General features: G+C 43.7%; 1 protein-coding gene across 1 annotated transcript; it reads right to left on the bottom strand.

The window, feature by feature from the left end:
* Positions 1–3,284: 3,284 nt before the first annotated feature.
* Positions 3,285–18,886, bottom strand: NAAA (N-acylethanolamine acid amidase). The gene is given in 12 exon segments (XM_078394479.1): positions 3,285–4,389; positions 6,606–6,687; positions 7,061–7,089; positions 8,813–8,879; positions 9,228–9,290; positions 9,511–9,683; positions 10,403–10,479; positions 12,133–12,223; positions 13,338–13,464; positions 16,661–16,825; positions 18,352–18,479; positions 18,482–18,886. Coding segments are annotated over 11 exon segments (1,386 nt in total). The 5' UTR covers positions 18,872–18,886; the 3' UTR covers positions 3,285–4,389; positions 6,606–6,611.
* Positions 18,887–19,365: the final 479 nt, after the last annotated feature.

Below are 19,365 nucleotides of genomic sequence, written 5' to 3'. Positions count from 1 at the left end.
AAAATAATCAAGGTGCTGATCCTCTGGAACATTCCAATACCCCAGCAAACTGGAATTTAATGTTTATTTAGGCTTTTGTTTTGGGTTTGCTTGTTTTTTAAATCTCCTTTTTGCTTGGTAAACACATAAGGCAGCCCACAAATAAGAATAATCGAAGGCACAAACTTCCAAAACTGGACGGCATCTTGTGTTGTACAGTCAAGGATTAGTAATAAAACAGAGACAAGGCCAGCCAAGAACCAGCGGATGAGCTGAATGTCAGGCCTCCTCATAACAGTGTTGTCTAAATCAGAATATCAATTATCAACGTAACTTGGGTTCATTTAGGTTTCAAGGCCCATTCCCTCAGGAGAGGGTTTTTTTAAAACCGGATCCGTGAGGTTTATTTTTACGGCTCAAACATACACAGGATGGAACGAGAATTCCTTGTAGGTGTACGTCAGGTGCAGCCTTTAAGCCCAAATTAGATGTGACACAGAACCAGGGCTTTTTGAAGACCATTTGGTTGCCAAGGTGAGGGATAAGATGGCACCGTCCATTCCACATTGGCCGTGGGATGGTATCCTGCACTGCACATCAAGGCAACAGGCTAATTTAAGGGGCACCAGCTCCACTCTCCCTGATGATTGGGCCAATTTAGATCACCTCGGTCAAAAAAATAAAGAGTACACATAGTGTCTCTTGACTTTTATCATAGAAGGAAATAATCACTATCTCATTTTATGGTAATCATTTATTACTCTATTTTAAAAATATATATAGTATCAAGAATATTGGGAGCAGAATCTGCTTCCAACCACATATATTAGATGACCCAGAGTTACGGATGCTGTTCATTTTCCACGCCAATTACCTAATTAGGAAGGGCACTTGTTTACCACTGCTGTGCTTTACAACCTGGATCAATGCAAAGCTCTCTTATCCACAGATAGAGCGCTGTGTGTAGGTAAGTAGATACCGAAGCGACACTTAGGGTGAAGTCTTGATCGGATTAAAGCCATAGCAACAAGACTGCTGCTGACTTCAAAACACAGTTTTATTTCTGGAGAGTGAGGATCTGGGTGGGTGGGGATGATGCCCCATTTGCGGCCATGATATCAACATAGCCCAATTCACATCACAGCTTAAGATTAGATCTGGCTAAGCTCTGGCAAGCGGAAGGTAAACAACAACGAAAACACTAAGAAATTTCCTCTTCAAGTGTCTATCATAACCACAGCTACCCAGACACATTGTTCGACTAGAAGAACTACAGACTTTTTAAAAGTTTGGATCTGTCTTCGATTCTGCTGTGTAAAAGGGAATAACGTACTTTAATAAAGGCAACGACAGGGAAAGATCGCAGCATTTGAAATATTATTTCACTGGAGGATGTGAAGAAGTTACTGAATCGCAAGAACGACAAACAAACCAAACAACTAGACTGAAAGATCATGCAGTGCAGAAAACACAGAACGCAGAAAACCAGCTACGTAATGAGAAACAAAAAGTACAGCTCATTGATCATTCAAGATAAATAAACGGCAAAAGAAATAAGAAGAACATGCTATTAGTACTACAAACACCTTGAGCATAATACACCAAACATAACAGTAATACCCTGTTTCCCTGAAAATAAGATGGGGTCTTATATTAATTTTTGCTCCAAAAAACGCATTAGGGCTTATTTTCAGGGGAAGCTAATTTTTTTCATGTACAATCTACATTTATTCAAATGCAGTCATGTCATCTTCTGGTTGCTGCACAAGGGTGGAGGGCGGGCTTTCACTTCACTGGAGCTTATTTTTGGGGCTGGGCTTATATGACAAGCATCCTGAAAAATCATACTAGGATTTATTTTCAGGTTAGGTCTTATTTTCGGGGAAACGGTAGAATAAAAAAAGTCTGTATAATTAACATTGCAATTCCGGGGGATGCAGGTGTTAATATAAAGAATTGGGGGGGAAAATACAGAGACCTGAGGACAGAAACAACTCCCTTGTGGATGAAACACATTTTATCTACAAGTGAGGCATTCATTCAATAGACACTGGGAATGATGCTATTGAATTTTATAAAATATTATAATCAGCTGCAAATCTCTGAAATCCGTCAGAGATGCAAAATAAGGCAATATTAGGGACAGCATAATTAGGGACTCTCTGGAAAAGACCCTGATGTTGGGAAAGTGTGAAGGCAAGAGGAGAAGGGGACAACAGAGAACAAGATGGATGACAGTGTCATCAAAGCAACCAACATGAATTTGACCCAACTCTGGGAGGCAGTGGAAGACAGGAGGGCCTGGCATGCTCTGGTCCATGGGACATGACTTAACAACTAAACAACAAAATATATTACACTGATATTTAACCAATACTTAGTTTTTTGGTCAAAACTTGTATGTGTTATATAATACTAGTCAAGGACTATGCCTTGTATTTTCTAACCATCCTCATTCTCACCATCATCTCAGAACGGCTTGCAGAAAGGAAAAGGACTGGGTTTACTCAACACAAGACCAGTTTAGAGCTGCTCCATCCAAAGTCAAAACAACCATCAGGATGTATAGCCTCTGGAGGGGGGAGACCAAGAAGAATCTAAACCATGAATCATGAGGGAAGAGGTGGAGCGATCTCCCCCCCCCCTTGGTTAAGGATGATGTAGAGTAGACCTTTGGTCTAGATGGGTGGAGTAATACAATAAATAAATAAATAAATAAATAAATAAATAAATAAATAAATAAATAAATAAATAAATAAATAAATAAATAAATAAATAAATAAATAAGGTGTTTGAGAACAGCTGTCATTGCGGAAATATAGGACCGTGTGTTTGCATTTGAGGTTTCCATGCCCAATTATCCCATCTCAGACAATGCCTTTTACAGTAGTTAAGCCAGAATGTTAAACTTTAATGGTTTTGGACTACAACTCCCAGAATCCCCCATCCGTTCAGGCCGTCCCGGCACTGATCTTTCAAAAAGCAAGTCTTGCCAGCTGCGATGCAAATGATGGCACCTTCTCTTTTGACCCTCTCATGTTATTTTTTTAGAGCATAAAAACAGAGAACAACGCTCATAACACACAATACTTTGCAACAGCCTGTAACAAATAAATTCAGTGGAGCAGGCTTCTGAAGATGCTCTTTGCTCACAGGTACCTAAAGAAGAATAAATCAGACTGTTTTTTTCTGTTGCAGCTTTTTTTTGTGCCTCTGACATGCCCAGGCTTTGATGCAATTTTACCAAAGCATGAGAAAGTGGGATAGATTGCAAATGTTCAGGACAGAAGAAGAGAGAAAAGGCATTTCCTCTTTTTAAGTTGGTTTATTTTCAGGCTCAGCACCAAATATCCACAACAAAATATTTCATTGCATTCCAGTAATAACAATAATAAAATCATCAACCAACTTTTCATTCCTGCCTGCAGGCTATAACTTCAAGCCTTAAAACAACTAAGCTTCAACATATGGCTATCAATTCTTTCGCAGGATTAAAAAGCCAGCCTGAAGCCCTTGGCAAAAAAAAGTAAAGATTTTGGGTTTTAGAAACCAAATGTACAAAGGCCAGCATACAGGGCTGGGCTGGGCATCATGCCATCATCTTGTGTCAGTAGTATCCAATATAACCATTCTCCAACTTTCTCAAAATTCCTCCCATGCAGCAAAAACAAGGTCCACTTCTTGTCCGGAAATCATTTCATCACCCACTGCCAACTGCCATTTCTTCGTGTTCTCTGCCATCAAGATTATTTCACTGATACCACGCTGGTCCTCCATAAAAAGATAGCATACCAAGGGCATTCCAAGCCAATCTCTCATCTCAGTACGGAAGAATCTGAAACTTTTTTGGGTTTCTTCAATGTGGCTGCCACCTATCCTCTGAGCTTGCAGAAACCTTTGAAATAAAAAAAAACCTGAAGCAAATTATTGATTCATTACTTGTTCCGGAAGTCAACATGGACTAGATATAAGAAATCATCCATTATCCCCTTGGAATATAATCACCTAGGAAGTAATGACAGAAATAACAATGTGCCATGGAAAACCCAACTGAGCATCAACTTAAAAAGTTGACTTCTGCAACCTGTATAAGATACATTTGCAACCCTGGATTTATCAGCATAGTAGATTCCCCTTTCGCTAATTACAGGGGAAAGGATAAGGCACAGGGCCTTGTGTTAGAGCCTTGAATTTAACACATGGAAACCCTGCTGTGGATTTCCCTCAGCATTTGACACTTCATCAGGCGTTGTTTATCTCGTCTTCACATTGTTAGCACTAGTGACTTGCTTGGAGAAAAACCATGTTGAAATCCAAGCGCATGTCTGGATCCATGCTTGTACTCTGTGACCGCATTGCATGCCAGTTGAACCCATTATGCATCTTCTGAAATATTTGCTTCTTCCTTTCCTGGGGAACACAGAGAAAAGGAGAGGAAGGATATTAAACAGGGTGAATTCCTTCTTAGAACCAAGTAAAAGCAGCCACCACTTATGAATGGTCATTGTTTCACCTGCAAGGCTGCTTACCCTGAATGGCTACTGATTTCAATCGAATAAATAAATTGTTTATTATCTGCACCATAACAAACTAAGAAACCAGAGACACTGAAGACAGTTCGGCAAAGACAGAAGAACAGCATTTCCAGTCTGTTACAGGAATGAAATGAACTAAAATGGAACACAACACAATAAAACAGAAATAAAAATCATGGGCCATCATAAGGCAGCTTCGGCCACTCAGCATCCCCTCACGCCCCTAGTATAGGATACAGTGGTGCCTCGCAAGACGATTGCTTCACATGATGACAAATTCGCTTTACGATGAGGCTTTTGGAGTGATCTTGCGCTTCATTTAACAATGTTTCCTATGGGCGATTTTCGCTTTATGATGTTAGGGATCTTGCCTCGCAAGACGGTTAAAATTTAGGTCCCTGTTTTTCGCTTTACAATGTTTTTGACAGCTTGGTCTTGCTTCGCTATACGAGTCTTTTAATGGTCTCTGTTTCGTTAGATGGCTGTCTTCGCTTGGGAACTGTGTTTCGCTTAACGATCTTTCCTATGGCAATTTTCGCTTTACAATGACAATCTGTTCCCACTGGAACGGATTATCAGGTTTTCAATGCATTTCAATGGGAAAACGTGTTTCGCAAGACGATGTTTCCGCTTAACAGCGATTTTCATGGAACGAATTAACATCGTCTTGCGAGGCACCATTGTATTCATTATCTCCTTTGTCGTCTCCCGGCTCTGACTTCCCTCAGCCCCCAGGACCACAGCTATCCATCTACTGCAAAGTCACTGAGGCACCCAACTGTAACTGTTCTGCCTATCATTTGAAGACAGAGCAAACCCACAAACAAACTGCGGTTTGTAGATACACAGTACAGTCATCAACTTGCTACTTGACGGATGTCTCTGAAGCGAAATGTCTCCACTAGAAGCTTTGTCTGTCATCAATGAGGCACAAGGGCGGCCAAGTGGATTCAGACCAGAGTGTTTAGAATAACTTAAAATTAACTGAGGGCTAATGACCTCTTTGTAATAATAGACCACATAGCTGCAGTCTGAAACGGTTTACATCGTCCCTCTTCGATAAGGCAGACTGCTTTTCTCGAGTGTAAGAGAGCTTGGAAATAATGTGTTAGACCTAATGCGTTCATGTTACAACACTTACTTTTGTGTTGCATGGACACAACCAAATGGATATATCAAATCTTTGAAGCATAACGCTTTAAAAGTAATGTTAATTCATTACATTAAAAATGTTATATGGCATCAGTTTATTTATCCCTCTTTTTCAGGCAAAAGTAATAATTTTAATGTTAATATTAACATGTTTCCTAGCCCTGTGTAAGTTGGGGTTTATAGGAAACATATAGTCAAACGTACCAAGGACATTTTTAAAAAGAACTACATATTATATTATATTATACAGTGGTGCCCTGCAAGACAATGTTAATCTGTTCCATTGAAATCGCTGTTTAGCAAAAACATTGTCTTGCGAAAAGCGTTTTCCCCATTGGAATGCATTGAAATCCGTTTAATGCATTCCAATGGGGAAATAGTTGTCGTTTTGCGAAACTCGCCCATAGGGAAGCCATTTTGCGAAGCCGCCAACCAGCTGTTTAAATCGTCTTGCGAAGCATTGGTCCCAGGAAAAAAAAACATCTTGTGAAGCACAGACCGAAACATAGTCCAGTGAAAATCGCCCACAGGAAACACTGTTTTGGGAAGCGCAATGGCGATCGCAAAACCTCGTCATCATGAAGATTCATCATTTTGCGGAGTAATCGTTTTACGAGGTACCACTGTATTATATTATAAATGCAGTTAGCAGGGATTTACTTTAGATATTTTAACCAACCTTGTTGGTTCTCGGCTCCACTCTAGTTGTGAGAAGACCTAGGAATTCAAATCTAATTTCTGCCTTTGTTTTGCTTTTGTCTCTGTTTAAAAACATCTTGTGTTTTCAAGAATCTTGTCCTCTTTTTTATATTTTTGTGGTTTGGAAATATGCGGAGAGTGGTGGCATGCCACTAGAGGGTGTGGTATAGAAATGTCAGAAATAAATAGAATAGAATAAATATTTGCCCAGGACTATTAAGGGGTTGACACAGGACTTACACATCTTCATTCCAGGGTCCTGACCCGCGTCATATACTGGTCTGGAGCCGCAGCACTCATTACAGTGGTATAAATGGTGTCCCTGGTAAAGAAGGAGAACAGAGCGGGCAGAGTACAGATAAGATTCTTATTTCAACCAGATTCCTTTGGAAGGTCCCTAAGCAGCAGTGATGTAGTGGAGCCTGAGCTCACAGGGATGACGTCCTGGGACTTTCTGAGTAGCAGGGACTATAGGGTCCTGTTTCAAAGTAACAAGTGACACAGGAAGTTGCCAGAATAAAAACAGCAATTTTGAACATGGGGGTTCAACAACAAATTACTTTCAAGTGGGAGGACTTTGTAGCAACTGACCTAACAAATTACTTTTTAAAAGTAACTTCCTAAGCTCTGTGAACAACCAATCAAGGTGAGGATCCAAACTTAGGGATCATAGTGAGCATTTAAAACAAACTTACTTGTTCAAAACGGGTTGCACGGAGAGTACCTGAAAGAAACACAATAGAAGAAGATGACATTTAGAACCTGGCATGATTTTATTGAAGGCACCTGCAGATAAGTTACCATTAGGATGTGGTCCTAGAAATTACATTCAATGCTAAAAGTACGTAGAGAAAAGATATTACTATTTTCAAGGTTTACCTGTGTATTATGTGTATTAAGATCAAGGATGTTTGTCTCGGTTAGTTTGTTTGCATTTGGAAGCTGGATCAATAAATTTCCATCGATGTGTGTTAATAACTGGCCTGATTAAGACTAGAATCCCCTAAAATATTTCACAGTAGGACGCTGGTATCCATAGCATTGGTATCCATGGCTTTACTGATCCACAATCTGAATATATTAAAAATACTAAATGGAAAAAAACCCAGAAATATGTATTTTCCACAATGTAGTTACCAGAACTAGCCACTAAAGGGAGTGAGAGACAATAATATAGAGAGAGTATCCTATTATCCCCCCTCTTCATGGATTGCTGCCTTGTCACAGCGAAGGGGCTTGAGTAATTCAGAGAAGCTATGGGCTGTGCCGTACAGGACCATAAAGAAGGCTGACCGCCGAAGAATTGAGGCTTTTCAATTGTGGTGCTGGAGGAGACTCTTGAGAATCCCCTGGACTGCAAGGAGAACAAACCTATCCATTCTAAAGGAAATCAACCCTGAGTGCTCACTGGAAGGACAGATCCTGAAGTGGAGGCTCCAAGATTTTGGTCACCTTATGAGAAGACTCCCTGGAAAAGACCTTGATGTTGGGAAAGTGTGAAGGCAAGAGGAGAAGGGGATGACCGAGGACGAGATGGTTGGACAGTGTGTCATTGAAGCGGCCAACATGAATTTGACCCGACTCCGGGAGGCAGTGGAAGACAGGAGGGCCTGGCGTGCTCTGGTCCATGGGGTCACAAAGAGTTGGACACAACTTAATGACTAAACAACAACAACGCTATTATCCATCGGTTTTGGCATCTGCAGGGGACAGGCTTGGAACCAATTGCACACAAATACTGTGGTGCTACTGTATTCTCAAAAAGATAAGTAGCAGCACATCCTCTTCATAAATGTTCCTTTTAATGCAGGACAGACTAGAATCTTCTTCAGACACCGTGTTAGGCTTCTGAACAGGAAAATAAATGATATACAAGGCTATGGCTTGCTATATGTACCTGTAACTCCATTTTCCTCATTTGGCATATATTCCTTTTCTTTTTGGGGTTGGGAGGGAGAAGCTAGAGAAATTCTTCCAGAACATTTTTAAAGCAGAAAGCTATCTGTGAAGATATTGTCAGTCATCCAGGTGTTGGTTATCTATGGAAGTTGAGTCATGGCTAATGGACTTCTTTTTAGTTAAGTTGAAATGTTTCAGCTGATTCAGACCAGGGGAAGGGAAAACAATGTGGAGGATCTGTCAGGGGTCTCCTACCAACTCTCCTCAGACTGAAGAAGCCGCTTGGATGAGGAGCGAAACATTTCAACCTAACAAGAAAGAAGTCCAGCTGCCTTGACTCAACTTGTAGGTCAGAAGACAAGAGTATCCTGTTTGGTTGTTGTGGGTTTTTCGGGCTTCTTGGCCGTGTTCTGAAGGTGGTTCTCCCTAACGTTTCGTCAGTCTCTGTGGCTGGCATCTTCAGAGGACAGCAAACTGTGCCCTGTTTATCCTGTTTATCTGTTGTTGCAGTTGTCTCTAAGGATCATGACATAAAACTGATGGCTTACCTTGTACAGTGACTTTAGATTAATATTTTCCTGTCCGGTAGCATTCAGTGCTTTGATGGCTGGAGTTCTACATAATAAAAAATATTTTAAAATTCTGTAATTGGTTTTTGTTCTGCTAGTGACAGGAAGAGGCAATGAAGGAACGGAACTAAAATCCATGCCTCTTAGAAATCCCAGCCCCTAATTCTGACTTCAGATATGCCAGTAGGAGATACAACATCCATGACAACACACTGGCTGCTGTGTACATTAAAGCATGTACGCTGTGCCTACAACCCCCAGCAAGCCTGGCCAGTGGTAAGAGACTGGAAAAACTGCACTCCAAAGCATCTGGAGACCCAAAGGATTGTACCGGTTGTTTTAATTTAAACATACAAGGAATAATCTCTTAGCATCACTCCACAGCACAGCTCACCTTCGATCGTCAAAAGGAGGTGGGGTTGTCCAATGGTCGTAGTTTGTCTCCACCCGGTACCAACTACAAACACAAGTCACACTTCAAAGTTATTATCGGAATGCAATTTAGAAGAGCACATGAACACATAAATATTCATTTTATAGTAGTGTGTGGGTGCAAGAGAAATTAGCCCTGGACCCAATCTGGATACATACCAGTCCAAAGTGAGCATTTCCATTCCTTCCTATAGAAACCCATCACTCGCTCTGTCTTTCCTCTGCTAGTGAAATCCATCACTTACCCACCAGACGAAGGGTCCAAGGGCCAAATATCTACTGGACCGCTCCTCTTTCTTGTAATGACCACACCCTCCTTGGGTGTCACGCCTCCAACGATGTAGTAGACGTCGGCTATTATTGGCGTCTTAGACAGCATATGGACTGCAGCTTCAAAATCTTCTGCTTCACTCAGAACCTAAAGCAAAGAAGGTACAGAGTTTGAATGTTCCTATTCAGCTTTTTCAGCTTTGTTTAAAGCAGCGGAAAGCAGTCAATATTTGTGTCTTAAAAACTCAAGAATAGACTTCTTCGTGGTGGCCCACATCATTCAGAGGATCTTCCCCTTCTCTACTCGGATGTTCTGTGCTGCTGAGTTTGAGAACTGTCGTTGGAATGATGATTTTAAGTCGCCATTGATTGCTTAATATATTATACTTTAACATTTGCATTTTATTGTGCCTTGAACTGCTTTTATCTTTTTTGTGCTTCAAGGTAACAGCAGGCTTTATTTATTTATTTATTTATTTATTTATTTATTTATTTATTTATTTATTTATTTATTTATTTATTTATTTATTTATTTATTTATTTATTTATCCATTCATTCATTCATTCATTCATTCATTCATTCATTCATTCATTATATCAAGGACAGCTTCAAAAATTTATTTGTTTGATTACAGTTCCCCCAATCCTCCATCAGCCTGGCTACTGGCAGCAGGACTGAGGAAATTTGCTGTCCCCCCCTCCCCAAATAAAGTTTTCCAGCTCTGGCAAAAGTCAATTGAACAGCATCGGCAGAAGATGGTATCTCATCAGATGCAGCTTCAGCATTAGTAAGGAACCGAACTAAATGGACGAGAACTTACTTCTGGAAAAGTAGTATTAAAAAAGGATAAAATTGTGCCTACATACGGTCCTGGTGAGCCAGCTGACTGGACTACTGTGCCTCAGAAAAGCAGCCACGGCATTCTCCCACCAGTTCCCTTGATCTACAAAGAGGAGACAACGATGAGAATCGGCCACTGCAAATTTGGGCAGCGCTGAACGGTTTCAAAGTTTGATCTCTCTCCCAAAGCAAAAGCTCTGACTGAAAAACACCACTTTGAATCCATCCGTCCATCCTTGGATAGCCAGTGAAATTCTCTATAATATCATATCACGCCTCCTAAAACAAACCGTTGGCAACCAGGGTTACGTTCATAACAACGGTCAGAATTAGAGGTCCCAGAATTCCATAGGTAGCTGCTGGGGAATTCTGGGAACTGCAGTTCAAAAACCTAGGTCTGCACACTTTTAATTTACATTTAAAGGAAGAATAGGAAATGGGTGGCTGGCCTGATGTTGCTAGAATGCAACTCCCACCATCCCTTACTATTGACTAGGCAGGGTAGACGGGAATCCACAGCCACTCCACCGGCTGCCAGTCCATTTTCACACACAGTTCATATGGCGGATTTCAACCTATAAAGCCCTAAACAGCTCCGGTCCAAGCTATCTTGAGTTCCTCGACTCCCTCTATGCGCATGCTTGGGTGTTAAGAACATCAGGGGAGGTATTTCTCTTGGCCCCATCACCTCCACGGGTGCATCTGGAGAGGTTCTCCTCTGTTGCTATTCCAGACTCGGGAGCTCCCTTCTACAAGAGACCATGCTGACCCCCATCTTTGCTGTCCTTTTGCAAGCAGACAAAGCTGTTGCTCTTCAAGCAGGTTGATATTATACTGGCTTAATTATTTTTTAATAATGCAATAATTCATTGTTTTTAGCTTTTAGCACTGTTTTGTTTTTGAAATAAACATCACATCGGGGGCCATGGTGGCGCTGCCAGTTAAACCGCAAAAGCCTCTGTGCTGCAAGGTTGGAAGACCAGCAGATCGTAAGATCGAATCCACGTGACGGAGGGAGCTCCCGTCGCTTGTCCTAGCTCCTGCCAACCTAGCAGTTCGAAAGCATGTAAAAATGTGAGTAGATAATTAGGTACCACCTCAGTGGGAAGGTCACAGCGTTCTGCGTCTAGTTGCGCTGGCCACGTGACCACGGACGATTGTCTTCGGACAAAAACGCTGGCTCTATGGCTTGGAGACAGGGATGAGCACCGCCCCCTAGAGTCGGGCACGACTGGACTAAATGTCAAGGGGAACCTTTACCTTTACAGTACCTATTTTTTAATACTGTAAGCCACCTTTATGTCATTTCTTGGAAGAAAGGTAAGCTAAAAATATTTTAAGTAAATAAATGAATAAACGAACAAATATATTTTGTAATCAATCACCTGGAGAGTACTATGTCGGTAACATGGGCAGTGACTCTTTGGTGAAAACCTGGAGACCAGGTAACTCCTAACGCCACATTTTCTAGTTTGCAGGGGTAAATTTCACAGAAGGGTTTTCTCCAATTCCTCATCCTAGTTCACCAACCACATTCCCTAGCTTTAACGAGTACTACATAGCAGCCCTCCTTCCTGTACCTTTATTACCCACAGATTTCTGCAAAAACGTAGCAGAACTACAGTCAAAATCCAGGACCTAAACGGACTAATGTATTAGCGATCACAACATTTTTTGTAATTTATTTTCTGCGTTGAAATTTACACGGAGTGCGGGCTATATTCTAGTGTATTTAAGAAGAATGAGTTTCGCTCACCACGTTCGTCCCCAGAGATTGTAAACTTGTATGGGCTCTGTCCAGTCCACAAACCGACATAACCAAAAAATGTAGTACCTCTGTATTTTACCTGAAAATCAGAAGATTCAAAACAATTAGCTGTAATCGTTTGTAATCATTGTCATGTGTAATCATTTGTTGCAATCGTTTTTAATCATTGTCAAGACAGTTTTGAACACACAGGCCTTTACTTATGTGCCAAGTGAGTAGCCAATACTGAACATTTTAGATCAGCCATTCTCAACCTTTATTTTGATGTCAATCACAAACACAATATGAAAGAAATACAGGCCAAATCAGGATAAAGTAAGTTGCATAACAAACCTTATACCCTGTTTCCCCGAAAATAAGACCTAACCTGAAAATAAGCCCTAGTACGATTTTTCAGAATGCTCGAGATATAAGCCCTACCACAAAAATAAGCCCCAGTTAAGTGAAACCCCACCTTCCACCCTTGTTCAGCAACCAGAAGAACATGACATGACTGTATTTAATTAATGTAGATGGTTGTACATGAAAAAAAATCTCCTGAAAATAAGCCCTTTTGTGTTTTATGGAGCAAAAATTAATATAAGACCCTGTCTTTATTTTGGGGGAAACACAGTAGGTGATGTGTGAAGAAATGTTTCCAGTTTGTGGCCCCTTTCCAGCTATGGCCCCCCATGGAGAATGTCTGCTTTAGAGAGTTAACAGAGATGAAAACAAAGATTAACATTCACAGTGTTTCATTTACAAGTAGAATAAGGAAACAAACATACACCAAGCATACAAAGTATGAGGAAAGAAATGGGAATGCCATTTGGTGCCCCTTCATGCGTCAGGTACGTAAAGAGACAAACATGTACAATATCTCCGCTTTTGGGAACATTATCCCTCTGGGCATGTAAACCTTTCAGTGCTACAGGCCGAGACAACAGACATGAAAACAAAACTGGGCTGTGTTCCAATTACAAAACGAAAGCTGGCTAATTCGAGAAACGCAGATTGAGGTGAACCTGTATTAGAACCGTTTTATTGGAACTTGGTCACTTTAAGATATGATCTGACACTGAGTCAGCTACCTCACTTTGCCCATGGCCTCAGAGTCCTTCCCGACACTGTAAATGTTTCGTTCCAGCCTACTTAGGGTAGGTTTTTCCTTTCTCCCTCAGGAGTTCTTGATCACTGTCCAATCTATTTCATACCTGCCCATTCTTTACAAAATTCACTTCGATGGTAATCTGGCGCAAAATATCTCCAAAAGCATAATCCATGTTCCGTCCGTGATAGATGTGTCCATTCTTATCTTGAGCGAGGATGCTCGTGCAGAATCTGCAGGACAAAAACACAAGGATAATGAGAGGAAAAAACCCACAAAACAATGACTTCTGAATGTCTGTGTAAAAACGAAGGCCACTGGGCAAGAAGACAGTATGAAAACACATATACCCTCCAGAGCTATTCCTTACGAGACAAAAGGGTTCAACTGAGAACCTTGAAATGTCAGTGACCTTCTGCCAAAACCTTCCCCATTCATTTCCTCTTAGAACGGCAGAGCTGGAAGGGACCCCGAGAGGTCATCAAGTCCAACTCCTGTCATGGAGGCGCCACCGGGGAATCAAACTCCCAAACTCTGGCTCCACAGGCCACGGGTAGCTCAATGAATGTCTAAACGGAAATAAGCCCTGTGATTTTTCTCTACTGAACTGAATGGAGAAGCCTATTTACACCAAAACTACTCATGCACCTCTGAGGAGGCACAGCTGAGAAGTTCGGAGCTGCTCAGGCAAATGAGCAAAAATGCAAATAAGTGTCAGTTGGTCTCCCCACAACGCAGCACTTGCATTACTTCAGGGAGGAGGCGCATCCGTTTTGGGTGCGCTGCACGCTTCTAAATAGGGAAGGACAGGCTTAGCCACAACCGCTGAACACGGCTTCACGGTTGAAAGGAAACATATGGGCACAGAGAGAAAAACAAATGAAAAGGGGTGGCCTTTCTCTGCCTACAAGAAGCTCAGGAGCCGAAGGATGGAGGCCCCTGTCCTTAATCACGTTGTGGGCTGATATATTCACACGTTCTAAGTAATGGTTACGACATTATGTAATATTGACATTGCTCGGTCGGAAAAGCCCCCTTGCGCCACCTAGGGGTCAAGAGGGGCAGTCTTGTCCTTTTTTTTAAAAAAAGGGTTCAAAAATAGTTTAATTTCTTTAAAAAGAAACTAAAGTAAAAAGAAAAAATGTGATTTTTGTAAGGAAAAAAAACCCTGGTGGAACAGGGGTTGTAGGAGGAGACACAGCCCTTCAAAACCCAAGGCTGGGCGTGTTCAGTCCCCAGACCTCTCTGGTAATTGCCCACCCCACTGTTCTACAGGCTGATATTCGGGTAACTAAGGGTTAACGTTTTTATGGACGTAAGTCCACTAGAAACATCCTGATATATGTACTGAGTTATACTGCATCCAGCTACAGTAGGACTGTATACAGTATTTTTAATATTTTCAGACCGTGGATAAGTGAATCAGCAGATACTGATCCCATGACTAAGGGGTCCTACTGTAGGACCCCCTTATTCACGGGGTCAGTATCTGCTGATTCACTTATCCATGGTCTGAAAATATTTAAAATATTAAAAGAAAAATTACTGAAATATATATTTCTAACAATGAACTGGCCACTGGAGGGAGCCAGAAAGTTATGTACTGTATAGTGTTTGCTATTATACTAGCGTTTGCTATTATCCACGTTTTTCAGCATCCGTGGGGGAGCTTAGAAACACTGCCTTTGTGACGCCAAGGATTTGAATTCCAATGGTCTGGACTAGCGGCATGACATGACATGTTCCAACTTCCCAAATGAACCAGGCTGTCAACATGTTTGCCATCCAGCTTCTGTGCGGGAAGGGAAACTTGGAAGAGGTGGTCAAAACCGATGGGGAACTAACTGAGGCAAGAAGACACTAAGATGATTGAGGAGAGGAGAAGCCCATTTATGGACTGGGTCTAAGCTGGGCAATTTTTGGCTACAGGCTGGTAATAAATCACTCTCTCTAATAGCAAGCACAGGTGATGAGTTCTGATGAAGGTTCAAACAAGACTGCTTAAAAATGAGGAAATATTTATGGAAACTTATCGTTTACAATTGCGGCCATAAACAAGTCCAAAAGTTGGGAGACTGGACGCGAGAATTCGAGCTGCTCAGAAGCCATGTGATGTTGAGTGTCCGTGGGCAAACCACATGGTGTTTGGAAGAAGACAGCTGAGAAGAGTTCCCTCTCTCGTCCCTTTTATCCAGAACAGAGACATCGCCATTTACTGTACATCCTGCAGAAGGGACATCTTTATAAGGCAGAGAACCATGCTGCAATGTTCTGTTGCAGGCCCCTCTCGCTTGTGAAAGTAAAACTTTAGCACAGTAGAATCAAGAAAGGAAACAGGAACTTCGTGTTCTGCTTCTGCTGGCCTGTTAAAATGAGTCATCTTCAAAGATAAACAAAGGCTGCAACAACCGGAGGGAAATTCCTTCTGAGAAATGACCATCTTGCTCTGACAGAAGGGTGAGAACAGCAGCTAAGAATGCCTTTTAAAGGGCTACTGAGCCAGCTATAAGTCCTGCACGCTAAACGATTGCAAAATCGATTGTCTCTTTGTGTGTCTTCAGGAGGGAAGAAAGACACCAAATGAACTTGGAAAACATTTGAATCAGAGGATTATGGGAATTCTAGTCTGCTAGCTCGGTCCAGAGGCTGAGGAAGTGGAAATTCCCACTTCCAGCCAAGCCCAGTCATGGCTCAGTCTTTGTCTCCCACAAGACAGGCAGAAAAGTTGAGCAAATGATCACAGAATCGCAGAAGGACTGAGTTGGATGGAGCCTCTAAGACAGCGGTCCCCAACCTTTTTTGGAACCGCGGACCGGTTGGAGAGGCAGGCTCTGTGCGTGGGGGCGGGGGGGTTGCATGGATGTAAGCGTGACACGCCCACCCTGCGTGTGTGCAGGGGGGGTGGAGATCCATCTCTGCGGCCCAGTCCTGGGAAGCCCACGGACAAGCACTGGGCGGCAGACCGGGGGTTTGGGGACCCCTGCTCTAAGGCCATCGGGTCCAACCCCCGGCTCAAGGCAGGAATCCAAATCAAGGCAGATCAGACAGAGGGTGGCCCCATTTTTCTCTTGAACGCCTCCAGAACTGGAGCGCTCGCCACCTCTCAAGATCATGAGTTCCACTGTCGTACCGCTCTAAATTTTTTCCTGATTTTCAGCCATGATGTCAACCAGACTTTCTGAAGAAAGGGGCAGGTGGTGAGCAGAATTCCCTTGATCTGCTTCTTGTCTACTAATATGACACCATCATGTGTCATGTCTTCTTTTTCCAGATGTTATTGGGAGGCAGCAGTTCGTCACTCCCGGCAGCTGCAGCCGCTAGAGGATTGCGAACCTCTGCTTTGTCCTTACGTCACCTCTGCTTACTACTTCCTTGGAAGCCATTAAATTTTTCCTCACCACCTCAGAAACACTCGGTGAGAATACTTACGCAGTAGATTCGTATGCCAGGTTGAGGAGAACTCCGTCCCCAACATCCAGCCCCAGAGCGTCACAAATTCCCCGAATCTCTCCTGCAAACGGCTGTGGGGCGAACGATTCGAGCTCCTTGGCTATAGGCCGAATAATAGCATGAACCCATTTGGGGATCACTTCACTGGGAAACAAGGAGAGAGAGAGAGAAAAAAAAATAGGTTTGGTCATTTAGCTCTAAGGCACTCAACAAATTAGACTCTTCCCCATCACTGAATTCTGCTTGTGTGTGTGTGTGTGTAACAGTTAAACAAAGAAACAAAAAACTCTCCAAGGGTCATCAACTGAAACAAAATAAAAATCTTGGTTTAAGATGATGGATGCACACTGGAAATTAAGAAGGAATTAAACTGAAAACTAAACTCACAATTGTTTTACCTGCCTGTGCGCACATACACACATTCCTGCAAACACAAACGTTTCGGATAAACCAGACCTTAGGAATTCTGCACGACCAACCACAAAATAAAGCAGACTAAATGCAAGATACACAAGCAAAGAAAATATCAGGCTAAGCAAAGAAAATATGTGTGTTGCCGTTTTAGGAAGCAACGTTCCTCAAACATGTTAAGCCTACTGTCCAGACGGACGGACCCTCCATTCTTGCTCCTGCTGTAGAACTGGAAGCTGAACATTCTTGCCAGTAGCTTTGGTTAAAAAGATTTCTAGTAAAAAGTGACAGGGAAGAATTTGGAGAGACACTGCCGGTCAAACTAAGCATCAGAGCACCACAGCCGCTTCCTCAGTTGGCTCTCCGTGTACATAAACTTCAAATAAAATTTGAACGGCCAGTATCAGGGGCACAACAGGTGTTTTTGGAATCAAAAGCACAAGAAACACTGGTCCATTTAACTTGACACCATTCACTTCGAGGCCTGCTGAGAATCTTATTTGCTACCATAACTTAAAGGAAGCTCTTGCAGAAGGAATTGAGTTCACTGTGTATTCAAACACTGTACAGGTTTCTAAGTTTCCAGTTCTCAGTGAGTTTATATGGGTTACTCTGGGGGAATTCGAACACCCCACTCAAGGGCACCCATTCCTTCATCTGCAACACCGCTCCTCCATCACCTTCTGGAACAACAGGCAGGTGGCTATCAAGCGGCCTCCGCCTTGCCCTGACCCAATGACCGGCTGACCTCCAAGATCCGGAGCAGCTTCCCCCCTTCTCTTACAAACTCGGAGCCCTGGCTTCTGTGATGAAGTCAATCCACCTCGCCTTGGGTCTTCCTCTTTTCCTGTTCTCGGTGGCGCCCTGCCTTTTACAGCATCACCCCGGGGTCGGGCTCAATGGGGGAGTCCTGGGGGTCTTCCTAGAGCCGAGCCAGGCTTGATTTCGGGTCAATGCAAGAGAGGACAAGGATTTGAAGAGCCACCTGCCCCCCCCCCAAAACCCTCCCTGCTGATCTCCAGCACGTCCCCAACGTTTTCCAAGCTCTGGGCGCTTTTAAGTCCCCTGCGCGCATTTCTAGGGGCGCCTTTCTAGGGGCGGGTGGTGGAGACGAGGAGCATCCAGGTGTGACCAGGTGTGACCTGCGGAGGGCCCGGGAGGTCTCTCTTCTTCCCTGCCCGGGTGAAGCCCGGCATCCTCTTCCCCAGGATCGGGGGGGGGCAGGCGCGCAGCGCAGCCTCCGCCACTCACTCACTCACTCGATGATCCGGCCGCAGGCTTCGCGCAGGAAGGCCGCGTCGAAGTGGCGCAGCACCGGCTCCCAGCGCCGCTCCGGCGGCCTCTCCAAGCTGACGTTGGCCAGGAAGGGCGCCGCAGGATCGCGCGCAGCAGCGGCGGCGGCGGCGACGGGCTGCCCCCTTGGCTTAGCCCGGGAGGCGATCCGGGGGGCGGCCCCGTTGCTGCAGAGCAGCAGGAGAAAAGCCAAGGCGCCCCAGGCGGAGGCTCCCCGGCTCCTCCATCGCCACTCCATGGAGGCGCCCCGCGCAAGAAGGCGATCCTCGGGAGGCTGGAGGAGGAGGACGGGAAGGGGAGCCCGATCCGGAGCGGCGCCGTTGACACGGCTTCGGATTGCACCTCCGGGACCGGCTGCCCTTTGCGCTCTCCTCCTCCGGGAGGAGCTTGGCCCTTTTGGACAGCGGCCGGGCGGGCCACAATCCAACCGGAGAAGCCTTCGCGGACAAGCACGACCCGCGTGTGTGTTGGCTTTCTGCTTCCCATCGTGAGAAAAGAGGAGGAGGAAGAGTTTGTTTAAATTCACGATCTGCCCCTTTTTCTTCCCGGGGCAGGTTACAACAGACTGGGGGGAAAAAACAGGCACGTCCTCTTGAAAAGAACGATGAAACTTGCATTGAGATTAAAATCAAGTTTGGAAACAAGTCAAAAGACCTGTAAGTGAAAGTGTTGTGTAATGGGAGGAGTGAAAAGCAACTCCCCCCCCCCCGAAGAAAGCCTATGGAGGGGGAAATCTGCTCCTCTGGAAGACAGTGTTTGTTGCAAGAGAGCTTTGCAGATGGCAGGGCTCCCCGGAAAGATAAATTTACGAAGCTAACTTTCACCCTAACCAAAACCAAAAAACACTGAACTGAGGCTGTCACACCGGAGAAGCCCAGGCTCGCTTTAAAAGCCAGTAAATGCAGGAAAGCAGTAGGGTAAGAGGAAGGTCAAGGATTGGGATGGTTTGACTCCATAAGGGAAGCCACTCCTGCGAGTTC

This window comes from Pogona vitticeps, chromosome 5, assembly GCF_051106095.1.
Source record: "Pogona vitticeps strain Pit_001003342236 chromosome 5, PviZW2.1, whole genome shotgun sequence".
Classification (NCBI taxonomy): Eukaryota; Metazoa; Chordata; class Lepidosauria; order Squamata; family Agamidae; genus Pogona; species Pogona vitticeps.
This window is presented reverse-complemented; position numbering and strand designations above follow the sequence as displayed.